This window comes from Pseudonaja textilis, chromosome 4 (genome assembly GCF_049901715.1).
Source record: "Pseudonaja textilis isolate UNSWEBS1 chromosome 4, rPseTex1.2, whole genome shotgun sequence".
Taxonomy (NCBI): Eukaryota; Metazoa; Chordata; class Lepidosauria; order Squamata; family Elapidae; genus Pseudonaja; species Pseudonaja textilis.
In genome coordinates, this window is record NC_141993.1 from 76,507,072 (window position 1) to 76,532,791 (window position 25,720).

The 25,720-nt window shown below is 41.3% G+C and overlaps 1 protein-coding gene across 6 annotated transcripts in view; it reads right to left on the bottom strand.

Moving 5' to 3' along the window:
* The window catches only part of MECOM (MDS1 and EVI1 complex locus), a 534,866-nt gene extending 509,479 nt beyond the window's left edge, over nucleotides 1–25,387 (bottom strand). For 4 of the 6 annotated variants that reach the window (XM_087933422.1, XM_087933420.1, XM_087933421.1 and 1 more), the window contains exon 1: nucleotides 25,246–25,387. In XM_087933422.1, the coding sequence (XP_087789548.1) occupies nucleotides 25,246–25,282 (37 nt within the window). In that variant the 5' untranslated portion in view covers nucleotides 25,283–25,387. The remainder of the gene's footprint in view (nucleotides 1–25,245) is intronic. The other 2 variants (XM_026705801.2, XM_087933428.1) reach the window with 1 other exon arrangement.
* Nucleotides 25,388–25,720: the final 333 nt, after the last annotated feature.

The following is a 25,720-nucleotide window of genomic DNA, read 5'->3' on the forward strand; positions in this document are numbered from 1 at the left end:
ACATCTCTGTTTTCCTGCAGTTGTTCGTGGCGAAACGTGGCTGTTTTCAAACTGCTGATGCCAGCGAGTGTTTATCCCACCTTTTAAAAGGTCTGATCAATTAACCCTTTTACGTTTATCTTCCCAAGAGTTATGGCAGTTTGAAAAAAAAGGGGGGGAAGAAAATAAAAGCATGCTAATGTATTCTTCTGAAGCAATTCATTTAGCAGCTCAAAGAGACTGTTGAGGCTATGAATGCAAACCAGATTCTGTAAGGAAGACCCTGAGCTGAAGCCAACAGGGCAGCTACAAATCCCAGATAAATGATTTTGCCCCTCACGTAATGATACAAATGGCAATCTCTAAACGCCAACTCTTGCGTTTCAAATACTGCGTATGATATTCTTTTTGTTGTTATTCCTGCTGTTCATTGTGTTTATGTATTGGTTTTATTCTGTTTTAGCATCTTAAGTAGCTTGTAAAAATTTGTACTATTGATTAAATCTGTTTATTGATTACATTTATATGTTGCCCACCTCTTCGATAAGGCAACTTTGAGCAGCTTACAAACAGTAAAAACATAAATGTAAACATCTCTAAAATTGTTAGAAAGCAGCATAAAAACTGAAGCCAAGGAGATGGATGGCAGGGGGTTGAAATCTTTTTCTTACATCATCAACAAATTCCAGCAGTGAGCCCTCCCCGCCCCTTTAAAAATAGAATGGGCGTATATAGTTGGCCCATCACAACAGCTAAAGAAAGAACCATATACAACAAGAAACCCAACATTCCAGAACACTAAGCATGCAATTTCCCACCCATAATCATTAAGTCAGACCGTGTCTTTCCTCATGGTCATCCCACTATAGGTGTACTTTTTCCAGCTTCCACACTGCCTGGCAATGATAGGGGAATATCCCATAAATTGATGGCAGACATGAAGTCCCATCACATGTACATCTGTAATCAGAACTGGTTGTTGAGCAGAATGAGATGGGTAACTCAGGAGACAAAAACTGAGAGGTAAAGGGCGGTAATAAAAACCTCTGCTCTTATGGTCTTCTACTCCATGTCTCCTAAACTAGCTTGCTCATCTGTGGGATAGAAGTGGCTCTCCTGTAATACTCAATTGCAGTGGAGAAAACTGTGGTTGGATGTAACTGGGATCAAACCCAGTTCCTCTCTTTGCCTAATTCTTGCAGATCATAATTCATAGTCTCCCAGTTCCTAATCTGAGGAACTATCAAAAGTAGGAAGGAATCAATGAAAACTAGGTGGGTGACCCGAATGCATTATGTTGGAAAAGTCTATCAGTGGACACAACTATTCATTTAGTACACCTTCAATCTTTGTTGGAAGGTACACCATCCACATGAATTAAAACTACAAGTTCTAGACTCAAAGGTGCTTTTTCAAGAGGCAACGGGGCTTTCTGGTTTTTCTTTGAAGACATTTCACTCCTCATCCAAGAAGCAGCTCACATCTTTTTGGATGAGAAGTGAAACGTCTTCAAAGAAAAACAAGGAAGTCCAGTTGCCTCTTTAAAAAGTACCTTTGGGACAACCATGATCTGGATGACTGAGAATCTCCATAGACGAGTTCTAGAATTCCCGGCCATTTTAATTCCAATATCCTTAGAAGCACCAATGTAGAGAAGATGATAGTAAAATCTAACACTTTAGGTTTTATCTAATGAGTAAAGAATGACATAGTACTGAAACACACAAAAAGACTGGCTTCCATGGTCACTTGTATAACATGGTGTAACGCAATAGAGGTCAATAAATTTGGTCACTAGTCAAGCAAAGCACATTGTTGACTTTATGGCCAGACTTAATTACTTTACTGGAATGAATCAGTTAGCAAGACATCATTTACTTTCAGCCAATGTTCTATATATTCTAGCACAAGAAATTACATAGCATCTCTGTATGCAATGCCAGACCATCACAGAAGCATAGCCAGTTGCAAAACAGATATATTTTTTCATTTAAAAAAAAAATGGAGACAGAAAGTATAGATATCAGTGCAAAAGGCCTGAACTTAAACTTTCAACCAATGGTAATCCTTACTCTAGCCTTAATTTTGGAGTTTATTAGAACTTTTTATTACATCAGTTGTTTATTCTTTGGCATCAGTATGCCGGGTCTTTGCCATCAAAAAGATTACAAAGGGAATATATATCGTGATAATACTTTGCATTTCCTATTTATGTGCAGCCTGAGAGATTTTTGTGTTGGACTTCATTTGGAAGCAAAGAATAGGCAAATGTACAAAGGAGAAAATGTACTGCTGGGTACGTACCCTAAAGGGAGAGACAGAATCACATTGACTATTTAGCAATAGCAATAGTACTTAGATATATATACTGCTTTACAGTGCTTTACAGCCCTCTCTAAATGGTTTACAAAGTCAGCATATTGCCCCAGCAGTCTGGGTCCTCATTTTACCCATCTCAGAAGGATGGAAAACTGAGTCAACCTTGAACTTGGTGAGATTTGAACTGCCAAATTTCAGGGAGACGGCAGTCAGCAGAAGTAGCCTGCAGTGCTGCACCCTAACCACTGCGCCACCATGGCTCATGTATCTAAATTGTATTTTTAATATTAACTAGTATTTTTTTCCTTGTTTTTCTGTCCTCATACTAAGTCATCTTCGAGATGTGTCAAATTTCTTAGAGTTTGCCACTATTTTCTTGAGTTAGAGAACTGAAACAGACCAAAGACCCGAACTGAGAATAGTTTTCTTCAAGTGGGCAGTCACAATCTCTCAACCAAACTTTTGTCTTAAGGATATTGACACGGGTGGATATTAAGTTGAGCAATAGGCAGGTAGTCCTTGACTTACAACCACAGTTGGGACTGGAACTTCCATCACTAAACAACGAGGTCATTAGGTGAGTAATCATATGAACACGCCTGATTTTTATTTATTTTTTTACCACAGTCATTCAATGAATCCTGCAGTTGTTAAATAAATCTGTCTCAGCCGGTCTTCTAGAAGCCTGAAGATTTACCAGAATAAACAAGCCAACTCTCACAGTTCAGTGGTTTACAGCTTGGTTTAATCACAAACAACGAACTTCCCATCCAGCAAGAATGGCAAGGAGCCAATCAAGGTTAGCACTGAGAGCATCTGTCTCCCAGCGCCATTTATAGCTGTGGCCATGCCCCCTGTTGGATGCCTCTACCTCCTAATCATGCCCCACTCTAATCATCCTACTTGCTTCATTTTGGGGAGGTAATTGTGGGTTGTTAATCCCTGTTTACCCTAATGCCACCAACCATGGATTGTCTGACTTTTCCCATTGAATTTGTTTGTTGGAAGCCAACAAAGAAAGTCACAAAATGGTGACCATGTAATCTCAGGATGCTGCAACCTTGTAAATATAGTACACTACAAGTTGCCAAGCACTCAAAACACAATCACATAACTATGAGCATGCTGCAAAAGTCACGAGTGTGACAGTCAGTTGTAAGTCACTTTTTTGTAACTTTGAACAATCACGAAATCAATGGTGTAAGTCAAGGATTACCTGTAATTGCACTAAGATGGGCCATATAACCATGGCCCTCTCTCAGCATCATCTGATAACTTCATCTGATGGGCTGGAGACCTCTGTAAAAATAACACCCAAATTTCACAAGATTGCATGCTAGAAGGACGAAAGTGAGCCTGAAATGTTAGCCTAATGGGGTGGTTTCCTGAAAGAATTTGCCAAGCTTAATGGCTTTGTGAGATTTTCCTAGTAAACCCAAAGAATTAAGATTTTAGCTTTCTATGCATAAGTTGGTCTGTTTGTACTCTGCCCCAGCACATAGACAAGCACAATAATTAATCGTCCAAGCCAATAAAGTGGCAAATATCTCTACAAATCTAAGCCTATCCCTTCCTTCAGTAGATGATCTGGAGAAAGATTTACCCTCTTATGTAATATTAACAGAGGAAAAATTAATGGCCTTTTCTAATGATTGGTAACGTAAGCTTTTTTTGAACAAGTGTTATTAGCAAACGAGGAAAGGGAGAGATCATAAATTAATTTAGATTTATAAGAGGCAGCATTAGGAAAGCATGCAATTTGCAATTTAAATTTCAGCAAAAGCAACCAGCGGGGGCAGAAGTCAAATGGACTGTTTTCAGCACATCCACACTGACAACAGCACATGCACACCACCTATTCAGCAGGCTGAAAATCACATTGTGTTGCTGGGTGCCAGTGGAGAAGGGGAGAATTTTGTTCACTTTGCATTTTAATGCGAGGTTAAAAAAGACTGCATGTTCAACCCAACAAGAGCACTGCTCTTTAAAACTAGCAGTTCTCTGAATCTTGTAAATCTACTTATTCGGTAAAAAAAAAAAAAAGTAAGAACAGCTGTGCACAAAGAGTATATAAATTCAAGAAAATGATATGGGGGGGAAAGAATTATGCTATTGAATATTGTTTGAGTGAATCAGTGAAAAAATGAATCAATGTATTGGTCCAAATTGCACAGATTAGAAAATTAAGCTCTGCTATATGAAAACTGCACAGCCACTTTGAAATCTTTTAGAAATAAAATTTCAAAGGCGCAATTTGCTGATTCTTGTCTTAAATACTCCTAGCTAGGAGACATTTTCCAGCAGGGCGGCACAAAAGCATCCTCTATGAATTTATTTTAATTTATTTTCTTAAATGTTTAAAACATCTAGTATTCAAAGCTCTCTGGATGGTTTGCAAAAAGTTATTGCTATTTTGTGCCTTCGAGTCAATGTCAACTATTGGCTATACTCTCTCTACATTTTGAGAAGTGGTTTCTTCTTGCCTTTATCCTAGGGCTCAGAGAAATAAGCTGGCCCAAGTCACCCAGCTGGCTTCATGTCAAGGCGGCACTAGAATTCACAGTTTCCCAATGGTTAGCCTGATACCGTAGCCCTCATACCAAAGTGGCTCTTTTATTACAACAAAGCAAGATTAGATAAACAAGAGCAGGTTAGTCTGGACTGGAGGTATCAGATTCATTCAGAAAATTAAGCAGAGGCTTAGGGAATAATATAATAAACCACTAAAATGGAAAAAGGCTATTTCTAACAGCTGTGTGATAGGAATGCATCTACTTTTCTTCTAATATCAATTTCATAATTCATAAGTACATAATAGCTTTGTATTAAGTATTCAAGAACCAGTTTGGTGAAGTGGTTAAGGTACCAGGCTAGTATCCAGGACACTGGGAATTCTAGTCCTGCCTTGGGCACAAAGCCAACTGGGTGACCTCAAGCCAGTCATTCTCTCTCACCCCAAGAAACAATAGCAAACAACTTCTGAAAAATCTTGCCAAGAAAATTGCAGTAACTTGTCCAAGTAGTCTCTGAGAATTGGATACAAATGAACAGAGGCAAAAAGTAAGTATTCAGCTTAGGGCAGAAATCTTAATTGTATAATAATCCTATATGTAATCTACAGTTGTTTATTAAAGTTAATATATTCCACTTTGGATTTAAAATCGAAGTAATCCTATATTCATTAACCGACATTTCAAATCTGTTTAACCCTGATACAAATCTTTTTTTCTTCGACTTTAAAGGCCTAAGTTACCCAAACATTAGAATGTTAACAATTTCCAATCGGTACTCTGTGTGTGTGTGTATCATAATAATATAATGTATAATGTATGCCTTATAGTAATATAATAAAAATCATAGTACAGATCTTCCTGCAAACTACAAATATCGTTTGACAACATAAGCTTGTATAGGGCAGGGATGAATTGAGTTTAAACAGCAATATCATGTTCACAGGTCTGAGAATAACATTCACGAAGTGATAAGAGTCCCTTCAAGAAAAAAGAATACATATAAAGCAGGAATACAAAGAAGAAATATATATGAAACAGATAATCATCAGTATCAGTATACCTTCATGCATGAGTGAATAGGTGACCATCAGGACAAAAAGGCCTATTTTGTGGTGATAACAATTTGAAAGATTTGGTCTTTCAAATCCTTCCAAGGCTTAAGACATCCTTTTCTGTCCTGTGAACACCCTAATTCTGACCAATGCAATAAAGGGTTAAGTGGAGGCCTTAAACACACTGGGACCACAACAATTATGCTAGTAGGCCATGTGCAAACTGTGAGCCTCATATGATATCCTTTGCTCCACATGGTTATCTTGAAGTCACTGGAATTTAATTCTGATTAGAGAATATTAGAATGCCTTATGATAGGGTTGTAGCTAGATTTAACCAGACTTAGGATAAATCTATTCAAATCATTATTTATCCAAACAGGGTAAATGATCACGGGCTCACCACATATATTCAGGGGAAATGTTCCACCCACTTTGCATCTTGCAACTAAATTCGGCAAGGACAAAGACAAAAGAGCCAAACTGGAGGCTTTCATTGAGGGCCCAGCATGTACAGTTTCGTACGAATATTTATATATCTTTCTGAGGCTTAATTCTCATTGGTATTGATGAATCTCTTGCAAGAACTATGTAGTCTGACTCCCAGTCAAAATTCAGTACCAATTATTTTGTTTTGTTGGGAAGGGGAGGGGAGGAGAGGGAAAGGGGGAGGAAAGGGAAAGAGAAAGGAAAAAGGAAGGGGAAGGGAAAAAGGAAGGGGAAGGGAAAGTGAAGGGAAGATGTGTCTGTATTGATTATTACATCTGAATACGTTTGTTCTATAACACATGCGATATCATTTCAGAACCTCGCATTTTAATATGAAACCTGATTGTTCCCTGGGGATTTATTACGTGGCCAAATCAATTTCAGCCATCAGATTGCATCAAACCCAGAGAAAAGAGAACTGTAGAGGGGAAAAAAAAAAAACCAGAAGTTTGCCATCCCCAGATTAGCTCATCATTTCACAGCCATAGTATTTGATAGAATTGGACATCCCTGCTCAAAAGTGGCTGGGTCTGGAATTAGTCGGGGTTTGGCCGTCGCAGCTGTGGTTGGCAAATCTCTGCAGGGGAACTTGTGTGATGTCAGTTCCTATTAGGTCTGATCAATCCTATCTGTCCCTCAGCCTTGGAAGCAGAGAAATACTCCAAAGAAGAGCAGTTATACAGGGCTGGACATTTCAGATTCACTCCGAATATCTACTCTCCTACAAAATGGTGCTGGTGCACCTTAATATAATTCAAAGCATGAGTTAAATGAGCTGGGTCAAAGCTGGAGGAAGAGAAAAGTGGGTGGCAGAATAGTCAGTAAAGTAGGAAATTAACCAACAGGCAAAAACTGATATTGTGAACATGGTAAGTTAAAAAAAAAAAAAGTCACGGGAACCTTCACGGACTTTTTAAAAACTTGTTTAATGTAATCATTTACCACTTTAATTGTAGTAAGTTCCTTTCCACTCACATCCATGAAGCCTCTGGAATTTCTCTGTGATGTGGTCACTTCTCTTGTCATTTCCTACAATGGTCTCGGTTTGATTACACCACAATTTTCATGGGTTTTAAATCTCTTTCAAAAGACAAAATAATGACTTGAAAGATGGCCCAAGCTGAATTTCTCTTTGCGAGATTCTTCTTGAAATGTTGGGATCTTTTGTTGCTAAACTCAAAAGTGGAAATGGGAAAGGCAGATGCTAATTTTCTACCTTTTCTCATCAGAATTTTTTTCTTTTCTTCTTATATAGCAAAACTGGCCCATATGCAGTTCTTCAAAGTTTTAAGAGACCTTCAAAACTTATTATCAAGCTGGCATTTAGTACTTAGCAATAGCACTTAGACTTATATACCACTTTGCAGTGCTTTACAACCCTCGCTAAGCAGTTTACAATATCAGCACATTTCCCCCAACAATCTGGGTCCTCATTTTACCGACCTCGGAAGGATGGAAGGCTGAGTCAACCTTGAGCCAGTGAGAATCAAACTGTCAAACTGCTGGCAGCCGGTAGTCAGCAGAAGTAGCCTGCAGTACTGCATTCTAACCACTGCTCCACCATGGCTTCTATATAGGATAGCAAGGAAACTAGGTTTAATCTAGATTATATTTTAGTGTACATGTCAACTGGGATGACAGGCAGTCTTTGACTTGCCTAACCACAACTGAGCCCAAAATTTCCATGGCTAAGCAAGACAGTTGCTAAATCAATTGTGACCCATTTTGCAATATTTCTTGTGATCGTTGTTAAGTGAATCACTGAAGTTCTTAAGTTAGTAACTGTCATGCCCCTGGTGGACACTGACTCTGAGGGAAGGAAAAGCAGCTGACAGGGAGTGGAAGTGTGGCTCGGAGGTTGTGGAGGAGGCTGGGAAAGGGCAGAGGCCAGCTGAGCAGTCAGAGGAGGACCCAGGCCCATCCCCTATCCATCCTAGGGCATGCAAGGAGGACAGGATAAGGGAGAGATGTGGTCTCCTTGGGAGGAGAGGGCCTTGATCCTCTTCATGGGCTGCAGGTGTGATAACTGAATAAGAGTTTGGACCTGCGTACTGGCAAACGCTGGAAACAAATCGTGTAAATATCTCTAGTTTATAGTTCCTCTCTGAGTTTGGCGTCCTTCCCAGTGTGTTTTAACTGTGGACATTCTCCAGCACTTATCTTGCCTGGTTTGTGTTGCTTTTTTCCTTCTTCGTGTAACTGTGTGGGAGTTTTTATGTCTCCCGTCAAAGATATTCGGAGCTTGGAAGCAAACTGTAGGAATAAAAGAGGCTTCACCTGTTTTCTGTGACTGTGTTTGTTTTGTATCCCACCCTGGGTCATCACAGTTGTAAAATGAATCTGGCTTCCCCATTGACTTTGCATGTCAGAAGGACACAAAACATGATCACATGACCCCAGGACACCACAACTGTCATAAATATATGCCAGTTGCCAAGCATCTGAATTTTGATCACATGACTGTAGGGATGCTGCAACAGTCATAACTGTGAAAAATGGCCGTAAGTCACTTTTTTCAGTGCCATTGCAATTTTAAACCATCACTAAATGAATGGTTGTAAGTCAAGGACTACCTGTATTCAAATGAACCCATTCAAATACAGGAACAAACTGCTGTAGGACTTACGACAGTTCACTTAACAACCATTCAAAGTTACAAACATTTTTCATACTTATGACTGTTGCAGCAACCCCCCCCCCCCATTGTCACGGGATTTACATTCGGATGCTTCACAACTGATTCACATTTATGGCGGTTGCAGCATCCTGGGGTCATGTGATCACCTTTTCCGACCTTCTCACAAGCAACGTCAATGTGGAAACCAGATACTCTCAACAACCATGTTACTAATTGAACAACTGCAGTGATTCACTTAAGAAATGTGGCAAGAAAAGTCATAAAATGGGACAAACCCACTTAACAAATGTTTCACTTAGCAACATAAATTGTGGGCGTGACTCAAGGACTACCTGTATCAACAGTAATCTTGCCCACTCCCAAAATTATGCAAGCTGAAAATAATGCTGAATTTTGATTGTGCTTATTATTTTGATTGGAAAAGATGCATATAAATGAAATCATTATTGCCATCATTATAATGACTATTGTTATTTTTTCACTACTATTCTTTTTAAGTACACAGTGAGAGTTTGAACCAGAAGCTAATTCTTAGTCAATGAAACAGTATTTTATATACGTGTATCTGTGCTGTTCTTCTACGTTATACATGTTGACATCTTTGCACTTTGTCAGTGAGGAACTAACGCTAAAACTTTTGCAAAACTTCAATCTTAGAACCAGGAAGGAAAAAAATATTCAAATTAACTGCAATGATAAGGTTTAATTTGAACAATTCATTCTGGTCAGAGAATTTGTATTTCTTTGATAAAGAATTTGGATTTTTGGCAGGCTTAGATTGCCCATAGCCCTAAAGTATGCCATATATTTATTTTCTTTTCATTTTCCATCTTCTCCTATCAAATATTTTGTACAAAAACTGGAACATGTGCCTATAAATTATTGCGCTCTCTGGATTAGGTTTATGGTTTCTAAAAAAAAAAAAACTAGTGATTTTTTTATACTGCTCTTTCATATTTAACGCTTGGCACATTAGCAAAGTAACAATCAATAGCAGACAAGATGACTAGATATAATATTCCCCACTTGTGTCAACTTCTGTGCAATTAAAGTGGAAAAATTAAATATTGTTGAAAAGTTATGCATAATTGGAGAATCATTCACCCAGAACCACTATTTTGCAAGTGTCTCTTTTTTGGTTTACAACCGATTACAATCAAAAATTGGCACACTTCATTGCACTGATATGTTGTTTTGTGGGATGCAAGATTACGTTATGAAGCTATAAAATGAAATGTTGATTTTATTCCCATCATAAATATGATTTGTCATGGTTTTCCAGTCATTGAGAAGGCTGAGGAATCTTAAGAAACCAATTCCCTGGAAATAACATCTGCTTACCCTCAAAATTAGAATTAAATAGAATTAAATAGCTCTGGTTTTTCTGTTATGCATAGGAGGAAATGCCCTACTAGTTTTGGGTATGGTGGAATTTGCTAGTTGATAGGGAAACCAAAGTGAAATCAAAACAAAAGCCCTCCAGCCCTTTGTTAATCTTCTCAGCCTAATACTCACCAATTGTCTTGGACTTCAGCTCCCATAATTCCTAGCTATACAATATAGAAGCCAAATTCCAACATATCTGGAGGGGAAGACTGAGCTGTATTGTTGGAAGATGGAGAGAGGCTGCTACCAAAATTTAGCCTGCCACCTATTAATCAACGAATTCTTTAAATTGGTAGTCCATTATTAGAGAATGTTCAGTCCACTTCATATATTTTTGGAGGAAAGATCTAGCTTCTTCTAAAGAAAAGGTACATATAGTGGATCCAGGCTAATATTCCTCACTTGTTAGACATTGCTCTAAAAAAAATACATAAACCAACTGAAACCTTTATGAATTCACATTCTAGGTAACTTTCTTATGACTACCACTACACCAAACAGGTTCTGTAGGAATCAACTAAAAGACACCTGATGGCCCATCTAAGATCCTGATTGGTCGGTCTGAATTTTTGTCCTTGAAAGCTATTCCCAACTTTAGAAGAGTGTATTGGCTGGATTATTTGTGACTTCTGATGGCCAATGATGAGGAAAGGCCCACTTCACTTGAGTCCAAAAATTATCATGTAAATATCTTCAAAGGTTAGAGTTTCAAATATCTTCAAAGGTTAGCAACGTGTGTTGCTAAGTCTGATAAGTTATTGCATTATTTGTTCACAATGATTTTAGATTCCTTTCTGTTGGATTTATGAGTTGGTATAATAAATTGGGACAGGACTTGGTTTAGGCTTTTTTGCCTCATTTAGGAAATTGTCTTATCCCTATTCCAGAGACTTCTGGGCATACTTCACATGTTTACCTGGTTCTCATAGCGGTCTTGTCCTTATCTAGGGATGTGTGGGTCTGAACTCTCATGATCTGTGATTATTAATAGTTGCTGTGGGTTATTAATAGTTGCAAATCAAGTGATGACAACATATCTATCCTAGAAATATATAATTGGGTAGTTCTGGCAGCCTGTTTTATTCATAGATTTGGCGGCATAAATGCTCTTCGATTATCACAACAGGAGGATATTTTCAATAAACAAAACAATAGCAGAATTTTGAATACAGTTAAGAATTATACACTCCAGCCCACATCTCTAAAAGTTATGCAAGGTCTGTCAGGTTTCCAAGTGATGAAATCCATTTAAAAAGAAAAGAACAAAGTCCATCTTCCAAAACAAATTCAAATTCAATTGACATATGTCAATTTTGGGCTTGACAGATCTTTTTACATTTGTCACTCAGAGTTAGCTCCATCATTAGACACAGTGGGTGGCAAGTTTATAAAGTTATAAAGATTCTCAGTCATCCAGCTCATGGTTATCCCAAAAGTGCTTTTTCAAGAGGCAACTGGACTTCCTTTGTTTTTCCCTGAAGATGTTTTGCTTCTCATCCAAGAAGCTTCTTCAGATCAGCTTCTTCAGAACTGAAGAAGCTTCCTGGATGAGAAGCTAAACATTGTCAAGGGAAAAACAAAGAAAGTCCAATTGCCTCTTGAAAAAGCATCTTTGGGACAAGCTATGAAGCTATACCTGGAAATGACAATTCAAACACCATAAAAGACAAGTTGGCCAGCTATTCTGAAATCTGGTGAGGTTACAATTATTATACTAAGGTTGATATTATCTATGGATTCCCTGAACACTTGAAAGTTTTCAAGGTTTTTTTTTACATGTGTTACAACCTCCCCTCTGCGGACTTCACATAGGAAAAATCTAGGTAGAGAAGACTAAGGAGTCAGGACTCCTATGAAGCAAATTTGCTGAGTTCAGGTTTGAGTTCCTACCATGCAGGGCTAAATCTTGGTTTGAAAAATAAGGGAAATTAAAAGCACATGTTCCCATGAGACTGATTTATGCAGCAGATATTACACTCACAGTTTGCATAAAATCTCAGCATGCTACACATGCTCTCCTTTCCCAAATAAAAGGTACCAATCAGGAATATAATCTCAGACAAGGACAATTTGTTAATACAACTAAGTAGGTCTTCTAACACAGACACTCCCAATATGACCTCTTAGCTATTGTCCTGAAAGAAAATATATACAGTACAAAGCTTTAAAAGTATGTGTTTGGAAGCGACCATTCAAAAACTTTTGTTACACTGAAAGACAAGGAATGGACAATTATCCTGAGCTCTTGTAATGTTGCAATAATTTATACAAAGATTGACATTATCCATGAATTCCATGCATATTTGAAACACATTTTGCAGAGTAAGGTTGTGAGCTTAAACATCTTTAAAAGGGAATAAGCTCCAATGAGTGCACCTACTCCCAAGTAACTCTGTATAGAAATTTGCAGCAGATTATGAAAGCTTTCCTGAATAAGGCTGCTTTTCCCCCAATTTCATATGCTCAAGAGTTGCAGTTCGGAATAAGGAGAAATTAACTACAGCACAGTTTGTACAAGAAAATCTCCCAGTGAGTGTGCATATCATTAAAAAGAAGCTGGCATTGTATCTTGGCACACCAATCTTTTTTTAATCTTAAGAAAGTTCATGGATATGTTTTAATTTATTCATTGTGAGTATATATAGCTGAAAGCAATTTTTTAATGTCAACTGAAATTCATTCATCCTTTTCAACCAGTTTATTAAAAGTCGTTTTGCCTGAATAAAAAACATCCACAATGAATCAAGATTACATTTTTAAAGGGCTGATTATTTTAGAATATAGGTATCATTGCAGATGGCAAGAACTACCTAAGGAAATGTCCTTTCCTTGAAAAGTTTCTTCTGAAGTAGCATCTACTATAATGACATGTTTATATATCACCTAAAATTATATTTATTTTTTGTTTAAAAAGCTTGCTTCAATCTTATATAAACTGGATTGAATTGGTCCAATCACTCTAATCATGCAGCTGAGTTTCCTTTCATCATGAAATTAATAGTATTATAAGAATAGAATGTGGCAACCATTCTACTGTCTTGCTCTGCAAACAAACCAGTTGGTTTAAAAAATTGCAGAGTCTGTGTGGATGCAAGATGATGCCGTACCTCTAGATTGATACAACTGCTTGAATATGACTATGAAAAATAAATGGACTCAAGAGTTTTATATATTAACTTTGGGCGTAATCATTTCAAGAGAAGCATAGAGCATCTCATCATAAAAGGATTATAGATGGACCTATTATAGCACTCATTCTAACCACTGACAAGCTGATCTATAGCTTCTAAATAATGAGACTCCTGGTGGTTTACTTTCATTAAAAAAATGAAAACAGAAATAAAATCATCATCATAATCCAAAATAAAAAAGTCAAGATAACCCAAAAATAGTAATTTCACCAATCTGACAACACAGGGCAATTTTATAACTCTACTTTTGCAGCGATTGACAAAGATGCCAATCTAACTTTCAGTGGAGGACTATTATCCAACTGGTCCTCTCTACAGAAGTGTCCCACTGATCTCAGACCTCCTAAGAGCCAAATCCCTGCCCTCTGTTTTAATGTAATTTATTATCTTCTAACTCCGCAAGATCTGAAAAGACCTTCCATTATAGGGATAATCTGAGACAAAGTCCTGAGTTTCTCAGGAGGGAGGAAACACAGACAGAATGTTCTTCCGCTTCTTGTGATGTCTGCCTTACCTATCAAGAATATTGGAAACATCCCCTTCTTAAATTTTGGAAACAGAAAGCCTCTTTCAGATGTCATCTGCCAATGATGTCAGGATTCAACACAGCAGACACAAACTCAGAGTGAGGGGGAAGTATTCCCATTTCCTGTTACACATACTGGAATGATTGTTCTAAGACTGTATCTGCTGTGTGGAATTCTATGTAGTATAGAAGTAGATACTGTAAGGCAATGGTTCTCAACTCAGCAACTTTAAGATGTGTGGACCTCAATTCCCAGAATTCCCCAGCCAGCATGCTGGCTAGGGAATTCTGGGAAAAAGTCCACATATCTTAAAGTTTATTTATTTATTTATTTTGTCAAGCAATTATAAGATAACAGGTATAAGTATAAACATAGTTATGGATACATGAAATAGATACATATAAGAAAAATAAAAAGTTGCTCAGGTTGAGAAACACTGCCCTTAAAAAAAGAGGTATTCCTTTATGGAGGATGCCTCTTCTAAGAAGGGACCTGTTACCTATATTTTAAGGGATGCGGTGGCTCAGTGGCTAAGACGCTGAGCTTGTTGATCAGAAAGATCAGCAGTTTGGTGGTTCAAATCCCTAGCACTACATAACGGAGTGAGCTCCCATTACTTGTCCCAGCTTCTGTCAACCTAGCAGTTTGAAAGCATGTAAAAATGCAAATAGAAAAATAAGGACCACATTGGTGGGAAGATAACAGCATTCCCTGTGCCTTTGCTGTTTAGTCATGCCGGCCACATGACCACAGAGACGTCTTCGGACAGGCTGGCTCTTCGGCTTTGTAACGGAGATGAGCACTGCCTCCTAGAGTTGGAGATGACTAGCACGTATTAGTGAGGGGAACCTTTATCTTTACCTATATTTTGGCAACTGCTTGTGGATTTATCAAGACTACAAAAGAATAATTGTCCCAAATCAATGAATGAGTCTACTATTCATTAACTAAACCAAATAATCCGTTATCCTTCTTGGGCAGATAGTTTAGCCTCCAGCAGCCATGGGCAAACTTTAGCAGGTGGTAATCCCTGACTGGGGCTTAGAAGTTAAAGCAGGATCAGAACATGGTTAATACTTGGAAATCATCAGGCAATTCCAGAACGGTAAGCTAAACTAGGGAGCTGAAAGGAATAGCAGAAAATGACCACCGCGTAGCATTTCTGCACTGTTGCCAAGAACATCACATTAACAGATACATGAAGTCACCAGGAGTCAAGCTTGACTTGGAGACTTTATTTTTCCCATGGCCAATGGTAAGAGATGATGAAAACTGTAGCTCCAAACATCTGGAGGACCTCAAATTGAGGATCACTGAACATCACAGCTGAAGGAAACAGAGGGCTGTCAGATAAATTGGTAAATCTTTCTTGAATTGTAACAATAGTGGTAGAAATCTTGGTATTTCCAGTTCATTGTCATATACATCTGAGGTTTAAATGAGTAGATAACTATAGAGACACATAACTATTTATGGCAATAATGATGAAAGACATCTGTAGATTCCATCTGCTTCTTTTTCAAAAACTAGCATAGTTGCAATGCCTGATGGATGTGTAAAAAGTGGGGGGGGAAGCATGCAACCCTCCTTTAAAAAAAATATTAATGTTTAAGTGACTTTCTGAACCTGTCTTTTTGTTCTTGTTGTTGTTTATGATTGAATATCTCAGCCAGAAGGACAAGTCTAGAAGACACGTCTATTAACAGCCATGCTTTGCTCTTTTTCTGCCCTCTTTCTCTCTTTCTGCCCTCCCCATTTGATGCAAAGAACAGTGGAATTTAACTTTTTTTTTAAGGTCTTCAAGTAATCTTCCACGATTCTGTTTGTTCAGAAAGACTCTGAAAAAAAGGAAAGGGGGTAAAAAAATCCCAGCTGGCAAAACCAGCATAAGAAGTTCCTGTCACTGTTAAAAATTATTTTATAGGACAAGAGATGAAATAACTTTAAATAGAGACAATGAGTTTATTTATTTAAAAACTTGTTAAATAGAGTCTGGGAATTCAAATATTCTGGGGTGGATATTGTATAGAATTGGCTATGAGCCAAATATTCAGAGCTAAAAGAAAAAGTCAGTGAACAAACCTTCTCTCTGATCTCCATTGAGGAAGAGTTTGGTTTGTGTGTGCAGTATTTGTCTTGTTAAAAAAATGTCATTAGTTATACCTACATAACCAATATCTGAATTGGAGTCCATCCCTACTGTTCAGCCTCAACTAAGGAACTTCAAAGACCTGTAAGAATATTTTGCTTTTTAATACTGGAATTGGCACAATATGTCATCCTTTAAGAAAAAAGCTGTGTAAACAAGTACTTTCCCTTTTAGAAATATGTCTTTATGTTTTACGTATGGCTCTCACCTCCCAAGTATAGTTCTTATTTACAAGGTTCTTCTTGCCTATTTGGAGTGATTTGGATGGGGTGGGAGTTTTTCAGCTCTTCCCTTCTTGATTCACATTCTAACCCATCCTTTTCAAACCTATATCAAATAGCGATGTCTACTTTGGAAGCAAAGGGTTGTGACTAGACAACAGAGGCTAGGCACAGAATTGGGTGGAAGGAACATAAGAAGGAGCTACTTCTAGATAAGTTTCCTCCAATGGTGGTCTCCAGAGATATTAAGACTTGAGCTTCGTAACTATCATCTAGCACTGCCAACAGTATGCTGTTCTACTTTACTGGCTGGGAATTAGGGAAGTTGAATCCCCATACATTTAGAGAAGGCCACAGAAGTTTGTTGTAAATGCAGTACCATGGAACTGTAGTTTCTCCGTGAACAAGAAAATTAAGCACAAATTCTACTTCTATTGGTGGGAAATTAATCCAGATTTCAAAAAGTCTATCAGCCTTTCTACATAATCCTGAAATATACCTGCATTTTCACCTGAATTTGGAAAGGTTAGTCCTAACAGCCTTAGAAAAAAAAAGTGAGTACTTATATGTAGCTTAATTAATATTCTACATGCTTAGATGGATTGATAGGATAATCTTCCTCCAGGGGACTATATTTTAAATACTGTAGATGGATACTGTTTATATTTTTCAGTATTATCTGATTTCCATGAATAATTTATTCCAAATATCCATGTATCAGTGCAGCATTGTTGCTCAGTAAAATATACAGTATATAATGTAAATGTGCTTCTGATGACAGACTAGCTTGCTGTGTATTACTGAGGAGTTTGGGGTGTGTGTGTGGGTGTGTGTATGATACAGGAAACCATCTATCAAGTAGGAAGATGGTGTGGAGTTTAAAGAAATTAATCTTTGAGAGTAGTAACTGCTGCAGAAGTATGATTATACAGGTTTATTTATCCAGATACAGATGGAGCAATGAAAAGGAAGGCACTTGGGTAAACTGGTAAGCTTCAAATAGTTATCAGCCTGCAAAGCAGGGCAAGTACCCCAGCTTTTCTTCAAAGATGACCATTTTTGTTATATTCAAAACATTTATCCCTTCCTGGTGTAATAAAACTATAATCATATATCAATGTCTAGCTAAGCTGATGAGCTACCTATTGAGTCTCATTCAAAGTTAGCCAAGGCAGATTGAATAGGTCAGGTAATGCCAGAACTGTTGATAAGGAATTTTGGCTTGGGTAATATCCGATTAGAGTAATTATATTGTGTGAAGAGAGATACTGAGGGGTTAGGATTGGGATTAGAAGTGAAATGAGTTTTTGTTCTACTTCATAATCCAAGGCATAACCCCTCTTTAATTATTTCTGCTTATAGCAACCCTCTTCAAGGTTGTATTGTCCACATGCTCTTGGAATACAAGGGCTATACATGGTGAGGAAAACTGAACCATAGCTTCAGTTGAACTGAAAGACACCAGATTAGAGAAAACTGGTTGTGCAAATTCAGAAAATTCAGATAAATGTGAAATCAGGTTAACGAAGGGTAAGGGTATAATGCACACCCAGCCACTAGGCTGCCAAGCTGCCAACTATCAGATTCATCCCAATGTAAATATTGACAAGATCCTGGTAGGTCACAATTCCTGGAATGATAAAGTGTTTCTCCCAAAACTCTAAACATGCTACTCCTGGAAAAGTTGGGATCACCAGAGCAAAAAATGGTCTTAGCTAATAAGATAATATGATAGCATACTCTAGCAAATAGGAAGATCCCCTAAAAGATGGTTTAAGATAGAAGGCTTCATAAAATTGTAACAATTGTAAAATTGTGTAGGTCACATGGCTCTCAACCAAATACCCCACCCATGCCAACAGTCCAACATAATTTCACACTTGTGCAAGAAATACCATATTCTCTACTAAAACATAATTATGTATTGGTTAGTCTCTTCATTGATTTATTATTTCAATCCTAACTCAGTTTATATGAAACCTTGAAAGAAGCCAACAATCAGAAATAAAATGTAAGCAATTAAAATCCGGTAAAATCCAGAATTGATCTGAATGAGTTGAGCAGGGTTAGATCTTGTCCTGTAATAACCATAATTGGTCCCAATGAGTTGAGTAGGGATTAGATGGGTTGAGCAGGATTAAATGTGGTTGGACTTGGATGGGAGACCACTTGAAAATTTCATGGTTGTCAGCTAGATTGGAAGGTAAAAAAGAAAGTAGAAACAAAACTACATGAATAGTTTAGTCACTAAGAGGCTAGCTTTCCTTTGAGAGATTCTTGATCTTTGCTAAAATTATTATTTGTGCAGTTCAAATGTTCAGACTGAAGAAAAAAATGTGTGTTTTCATAAAGGTGGAAAAATAATTGTGTATGCTGTAATTAAACATTGACATGTGATATATGCAGATTGTGTATTTTTTTCCTTTCCAAATGTTTTGCCTTCTGTGGTTTTTAGAATTCTCAGGCTAGACCGAGAAACTTTGAAGATAACCGATGTAAGATTGCACACCTTCTAAAGAGCTTGCCTCAGAGAAGAAGATATAAGATGCACATGAATATTAATAAATTAAGACAGGAAGATCTTGCCTACCAAAGAATGCTAACTCAGGTCATAGGCCAAGCTCCCTTTTTAAGCCAGTTGGATACCTAGAGCATCTTGGTGGTTTTAATATGCATGAACTTCATCTCCCAGAATTCCCCCCACCAGTACAACTGGCAGGGGAAATCTGGGAGTTGAAGTCCTTGCATCTTAAAGTTCTCAAGACTGAGAAATACTGATTGAGAGCATTAGAAATTAATTCAAGATGTTAAAGAGAGGCTATTCCATAACAGGCTCCAACTACTCAATCCTATCCACAACAAAGGCAGATGTTACATTTTTCACTGCAAGTTGTTGTGATTACTATGGCTACGATACAAATAAAACTGGATGGAGGTTATTTTGTTCTGGTTTAATTAAAATGAAATGCTAGGGATGATCTATAGCTAATTTACAAACCATCCACAATTAAGTGGAATGGGCCATCCCAATTTACTCTCTTTGGGAGAAAGGAAGGTGTTTGTAGGGTCTGTAGAGTATGGTTTAAAGAAAAAATCAACATACAAGCCCCAAAGTGATCTGTGAGACACATTAAAACAGGTAGAGTTGAATGCATCAGGGTGGCTGCCATCTTGACTTTTTTGACCACACTCCGTGGAAGACACCCTGGTGTCTTTTAACCTCTTTTTCATTGAAAATAAAAGGGGAGGGGGCTAACTTAAAGAAGACAATATCAAATGATCTGAATTACGTTCCCCACTGCTCTGTGTGTGTGCGTTTTTTTAATGTGAACTTCCTTCTCTTCTGTTCTTCCCTCAAGTATTAGCAATCATTCAGAATAATAGTTATTTTGAAAGGTAATGAGTGCCTCATTGGAAGACAAGCATTAAGGGGTAGGGGGGTGGGGGGTGGAATGAAATCCAAGACAGGGGAAAGAAACAAAGACACCAGGAAGGTGAAAACGAAGGAACTCCTTGGGCACCGTTTTGGGCTAAAGAAATGTTCAGGAGTGAACTGAAAAAGCTGGCCTGGGCTTGAAGATGGTCCTGAGAGCTGAAAAGGACAACTCAGATCTTCCCTGGCAGGAGCTGCAGGTGTTCCTGGCAGCCAGGGAGAGGGAAGAGACAAAGCTAGGCGAAAGGACCTGGTTAGCCACCGCGCCCTCCCTTGAGCCCAATGGACAGGAGGTAGATTGGCTTTAGCGACAGAAGTTCAGGCGTACAGAAATTCTGTGCAGAAACAGCAATTCGCGAGTACAGTAATGCAGTCGCGGCTGTTCTGGGAACCTCCAGAAATGTTGGGTGTCAATTCCCATAATCCTCAAACCAGTCTGGCCGGGGCTATAGGACAATCCGCGCCCAACACTTCTGGGAGGCACCGGATTGGACTCGAAGCCCTTCTGCCGCCTTTCAAAATCTGGATTTCCCAGCAGTTTAAACTTGAGTGTCAAGTCCGGAAATCGCTCCTTAGTATGCGAGCTAACGAGAGAACATTTCCTCCGCACCGCAAAGACAGGGCCCGAAGTCTTTCTTGCTGGGTCAGACTGGTTCTCTACCCCACCCCACCCCCAGCAACACACAAACAAATACACACACACACACACACTTCCTACCAAACCTTGTTTCCTTAAACTTCGTTTTAATTCTGATTTGCTCTGAAAGGCATCCCTTAGCGCACTGAAGGCAATAAACGAAATGCTTGCTTGCCTTCTGGTCTCATTCTGAGGTTCAGACAAGCCAATAAAAGACCCGCATTTGAGACAAGGTTGGGAGTTAGGCTTAGAGGGGAAAGGGCGGGGGGGGGGGTGGAAACCCAGCTATTCGTCTCCGTTCTTCTGATTTCCAATGAAAAAGATCTCCCCCCCCACCGCAAAGAGGAGGGAGAGAGAACCGTCCCGCAGAAACCTGTGAAAGGCGCCGGACGAGCCTGTTGAAACTTGGGGAAGTGTTAGTTTACTTTGTCAAATATTTGGAAAGGCTGGATCCACCGCGACTTAGGCCAAGCTCCTGGTTTTTAAGAGGTCTTTTATTAGTTTTCGGAGCTCGGAGGAGGGATGGAGGGGGAGATAAAATGATATACTATATACTGATAAAAGTGTAAAACAAATCCCACTCGCTCTTATACTTGGAAGCTTCTATCAGCTACCGGAATTGTTGCCTCTATCCTAGCCAGAGCGCTAAAGACTTGCCACCTTTCCTTGGAAGTGTGTGTGGGGGGGGGGGGGAGGAACCCTCAGGCCCAACCGAAGAGAAATTTAGCCGACACCCAAACCCTCCAACCGCATTCTATTGATTTCCAGGCGAGGGGGTTTCGCGGGCGCTTTAATGGACTCTCCCGTCGAAATGCCCGGGACCCCTTTGTCCCCGCCCTTCACCCCCTCAGCGCGCGGGCTTTGGTCTTGGAAGAAGGGTGGCGCGAGGATGCACCTTGCAGTCGGCAGAAATCCAAAGTCTTTATTTGCTTGAGCGTATAAAAAGACCCCTCGCGCCGAGGAAGGACGGAGGAATTTTTAAAAGGGGGGGCTTTTTCTCTCCCCGGGTGGCTCGTCCTTAAAACGCGCTCCCGTTTTCTTGGATCGCGACCACGGGCCACTATAAAACCTCCGAGGCAAAGCCTTGGACTGGAGTCAGGAGGCCTTCAGGGTTTGGGTTGCCAAACTGAGCGAACCCAAAGTTTTTGCTTCCTCGCGTTCACTTTGTTTCGCAAAGCAAAACCAAACCAAACCAGGGACCCGCGCGTGCCCCCTGCGATCAGTGCGGCTGCCGTTCAAATCAGATCGGCTCCGCTTGGAGTGTCCCCCCCCACACACACACACAAAAAAGTGCCCGGTCTGCGCTGTATCCGGAGTCCTTTCTTTATAGCCGCGGGGCAGACCCCCGTTTTTAGGGCCCGTTTCGGTGTTCGCTCGTGAAGAAAGGGGCCCAAAATAAAAGGCACCTTTGGAGGCGAAATCAATCGAATTTCCTTCCTTTGTATTTATTACTCAAATTAGACTCATGGAGACACAGTAACACACCGGTTAGCAAATTTCACGGGCGAGGAAGAAACCCACCCACTACCAATTTTAAAAGGAAATACCGTTATTTTATTATTATTTTCTCGTTTTAACCCTTCGCAATTTAATCCTAAACAATCGTCAGGGACCGAAGAAAACGTTTGAAAATAAGTGCGATATTTAACTGTGCCACTTTGGAGGTTTCGTTCCCAGCTTCGCACGGAAGGGATCGGGCGACTCCCTAAGAAAGGTCTCTTTTACTACTGTTTGCGTCGCTTAAGACGGGCCAAGGACTGGTGCAAAGATTATCCCTATGGCCAAGCCCAGCAGCGGACAGGGACACGGCTGGAGGGGCGCGAAGAATCAAAGCCCGGAGGTTTTGCTACCGAAATTCACCTCTGGACAGAAACCTTGCAAGCTTGCAAGCGACGCATCTGTCACTCGCTTTTTCTTTTCCTTTCGTTTTCTTTAATGAATAACGGGCCTGTTTTCAAATTGTATTGACTAGGTACATCTGCTTTAGGGGGGAAAGAAAGAAAGAAAGAAGAAAGAAGGAAGAAAGAAAGAAGGAAAGAAGAAAGAAAAGGAAAGAAAGAAAGAAAGAAAGAAAGAAAGAAAGAAAGAAAGAAAGAAAGAAAGAAAGAAAGAAAGAAAGAAAGAAAGAAAGAAAGAAAGAAAGAAAGAAAGAAAGAAAGAAAGAAGCTAATCAAAGGCAGGCGAGGAGGAAGAGGATGGCCCGTTTCACAGAAAATTAGACAGTAATCCAATGAGACCCTATGCTTTCCTCTTCTCTCCCTCCTTCCTCTCCCCTCCCCCATTTTTCGCCTAAACAAGCAAATAATCGTGCATTTAAAAAACATGTCACGCAAGCTATGCCACAATTTTCTCTGCAGGCCCCTTTTCCCCTCCCGTATTTTGTTTTTTAAAACTTCCAGCAATTGAAAAAGTCTGGATCGCTGACGAGATCCAAACACATTTAAGAACCGACTTGGGTGATCGAACAGGGTAACAGCCTGCCCTTCGTAAAAGAAGCCTTGAAAACCCGTTCTTTTTTGTTGCTTTTCTTAGACCTTGAAGGTTTTTAAAAGCCATCCATCCGAGAATAAAGAGAGAGAACCCCTGAAATAAAGGTACGCCGTGCTAAGAAAGTCAACCCCGCTCAACATTCAGCGAAGAAAAGTACCAGGAGCGCAGCTCGAAAGCAGGTTTCACACGAAAAGGTTTCAGGGGGAACCCAAGGAAATCTCCTTCGAAGAATTGGTGTAAACTCTGGGAAAGCCACGCGCGCGCGCGCACACACACTCAACATACAAACACGCACGCTGCGGTAGGATCTGAACTGAACGCTATGACAGGCCCACTCCGACTTGCGACCAACCCCCCCCACAAGCCAAGCACGCTTGAAACTGACACGACCGACGTTGCGAGTCGGTCTCTTGGCAGCTTTTCAACAGCTGCGCCCCGCGCTTCTACTTTTCCCACAGACCCGGTTCGGCCCAAGGAGCTAACGGGAAGGGGCGGGGGGGGGAAGTTGACCAGCATCCACGGCCGGCCTCCTGGAGCCTTTTGCGGTTCTTTTTTATTTGTAAATAGCGCCAAAGAAAAACGAGGCTCCTAGAGCAGTCAAAGCGAGCCAGGCCACCCTTTGGCCACCATAGAACAAGTCAACTTAGCCCACGATCGAGAAGACGCGGAAAAGCAACAAGCGAAGGCAAAACCTTGAGAAAGTTTCTCACTCTCTCCGGGTTCAATAAAGGTGAACCTGGTTTTTGGGTTGTTTTTTTAAAGTGAGGCGAAGAGGATATTCGCAGCGTCTGCGGCTTCCCACCCTTCAAGCCTTTTCCACGGCGACTGTCTGCTTTCTTTCTGCAAGAAAACAGATTTAAGAGAGGAGTTTACGGAGGGAGGGAGGGAGAGGGGGCAGAGACCCGTTAGCAGCGTTGCAAACGCGGCAAGGGAAAGCCGACGTCGGGCTTGTTTTGCACGGGCCCGCCGTCCACGCCAGGCCAAGCATTGCAAGGCACGGAGAATGTGTGTGTCGATTTTGGGGGGAGGGGGGGAGAGAAGAGGGAGGGCGCCCAATTTTTAAAGGAGGGAGAGGTCGGTTGGTGGGAGTTCTGGGCGCTTTGAACAAAGAAGGCCACTCAACCCGCGCGGAGCCCTGAACCGGCTGGTCTCTCGCCTTTTCTCTCTCTCTCTCTTTTTCCTTTTGCAGGCCTGAAACTGACCGGCCCTAAGGAGGAAAACCTGCGGCGGAGGGTGGCCCTGAGTTCCTACGGGATTTCCCGCCGCCGGGACTTCGCGGCATGCAAAAAAAAAAAAAACAAGGAAGAAGAAGAAGAAAAGCGCGTTTCTCTCTGGTCCTTCGGCGCCCCCGCCGGCTCTCTTCCTCCCCCCTCCCCCGGCCCTCCCCATCAACCGGCCCCAGCAAATCGAGAGGGAGGGGGGTCCGTTCCCTCCTGCAGGTCGCCGTCGCCGCCGCCACTCTCTCCCCTGGCAACCTCAGCCCGCCTTCCCTTCCAACCCCCGTCGGCCCCGCGCGTTCTTCTCTTTTTTTTTTAACCCTTCTTCTTCAAAGGGCCGATAGCGCCCACTGCAGGCGCGCCGCGCCGCTGCAAGCCTCTCCTTTCTCTCCCCCCGCCCCGCTCCTCCCTCTGAGCCCGGCCGAGCAACTAGCGGCGGCTCTCCGGCACTGAACTTTTGCTCAACTCTTTCGCCCGCCTCGGTCTGAAGTTCACCAGCGAGCCTCTCCTCCCCACCCCCCTCCCCGCCGCCGTCACCCCGGCAGACATACAAACAAACAGCGCCGGGCGCAAGGCAAAAGAAAGCCCAGCCGAGCCGGGAACTTTCCCTTCGGCTTTGCAAACCGCCGCTTGGAAGAGAAAATCCCAAGAACCGCTCCGCGACTTTTCTGTCCTTCTTCTCCACCCCCCTCCCACGCCCCCCACGCCGCCGCCGCCCCACGCCAGCGCCCTCTCGACTGCGCGGCCGCGAGTGGATGAGCAACAGGCGCAGCAGAAGCCCGGCAGGGGAGCCGCCTGGAAGGCAGGGCAGGGCAAGGGTCTGGCGCGGGGCTTTGAGGGTGGGGGGGTTCCCTCCTCCGGTCCCAGCGGGGAAACTCCCCGCCCCCCCCCCGGCGTTTTCTCCTTCCCCCCCGCCACACCCCAACCCCAGGCGCTTCGGCCGCCTGAAAGCCTCGTGGCAGAGAAGGGGGGGGGGCAGCAAGCGAAAGAGCGCGGACACCTACTTGTGGCCAGCTTTCTGGCTCTGCCTTTGGATCGCATGGGTGCCAAGTCCTGCGGACGCTGCTTGGATGGTGTTGGGGGGAAGAGAGTTCTGGGAGGGGGGGAAACCAGTGCTCGGGCTTTTTTGTCCCCTCTCTTTTCCCTCCTTTTATTTGTGTTTCCTCCCCCCCCCTCTCTTGTCTTTCTCTCTCCCTCCCTCTCTCTCTTTCTCACCCAGACTCTCTTTCTCTCAACCCAGAGCTCGCTATCTCTCCAGCATTGTCAGTTTGGACACCTTCGCACATGCGCACGGGCGGCTTCTCTCTCTCTCTCTCTCCCCCCCTTTCCCCTCTCGGCTCAAGTCCCCCCTCCCCCCTTCAACATCTCCCGGTCGCCACTGCCAAAAGAAAAGGGAAAAAAGTTTGGAGAGATCTTTCACTTTGGGGATGTGGGGAATCTGGTCCGCGGAGCGCAGGAGAGCCCGCTTCTCTCTCTTTC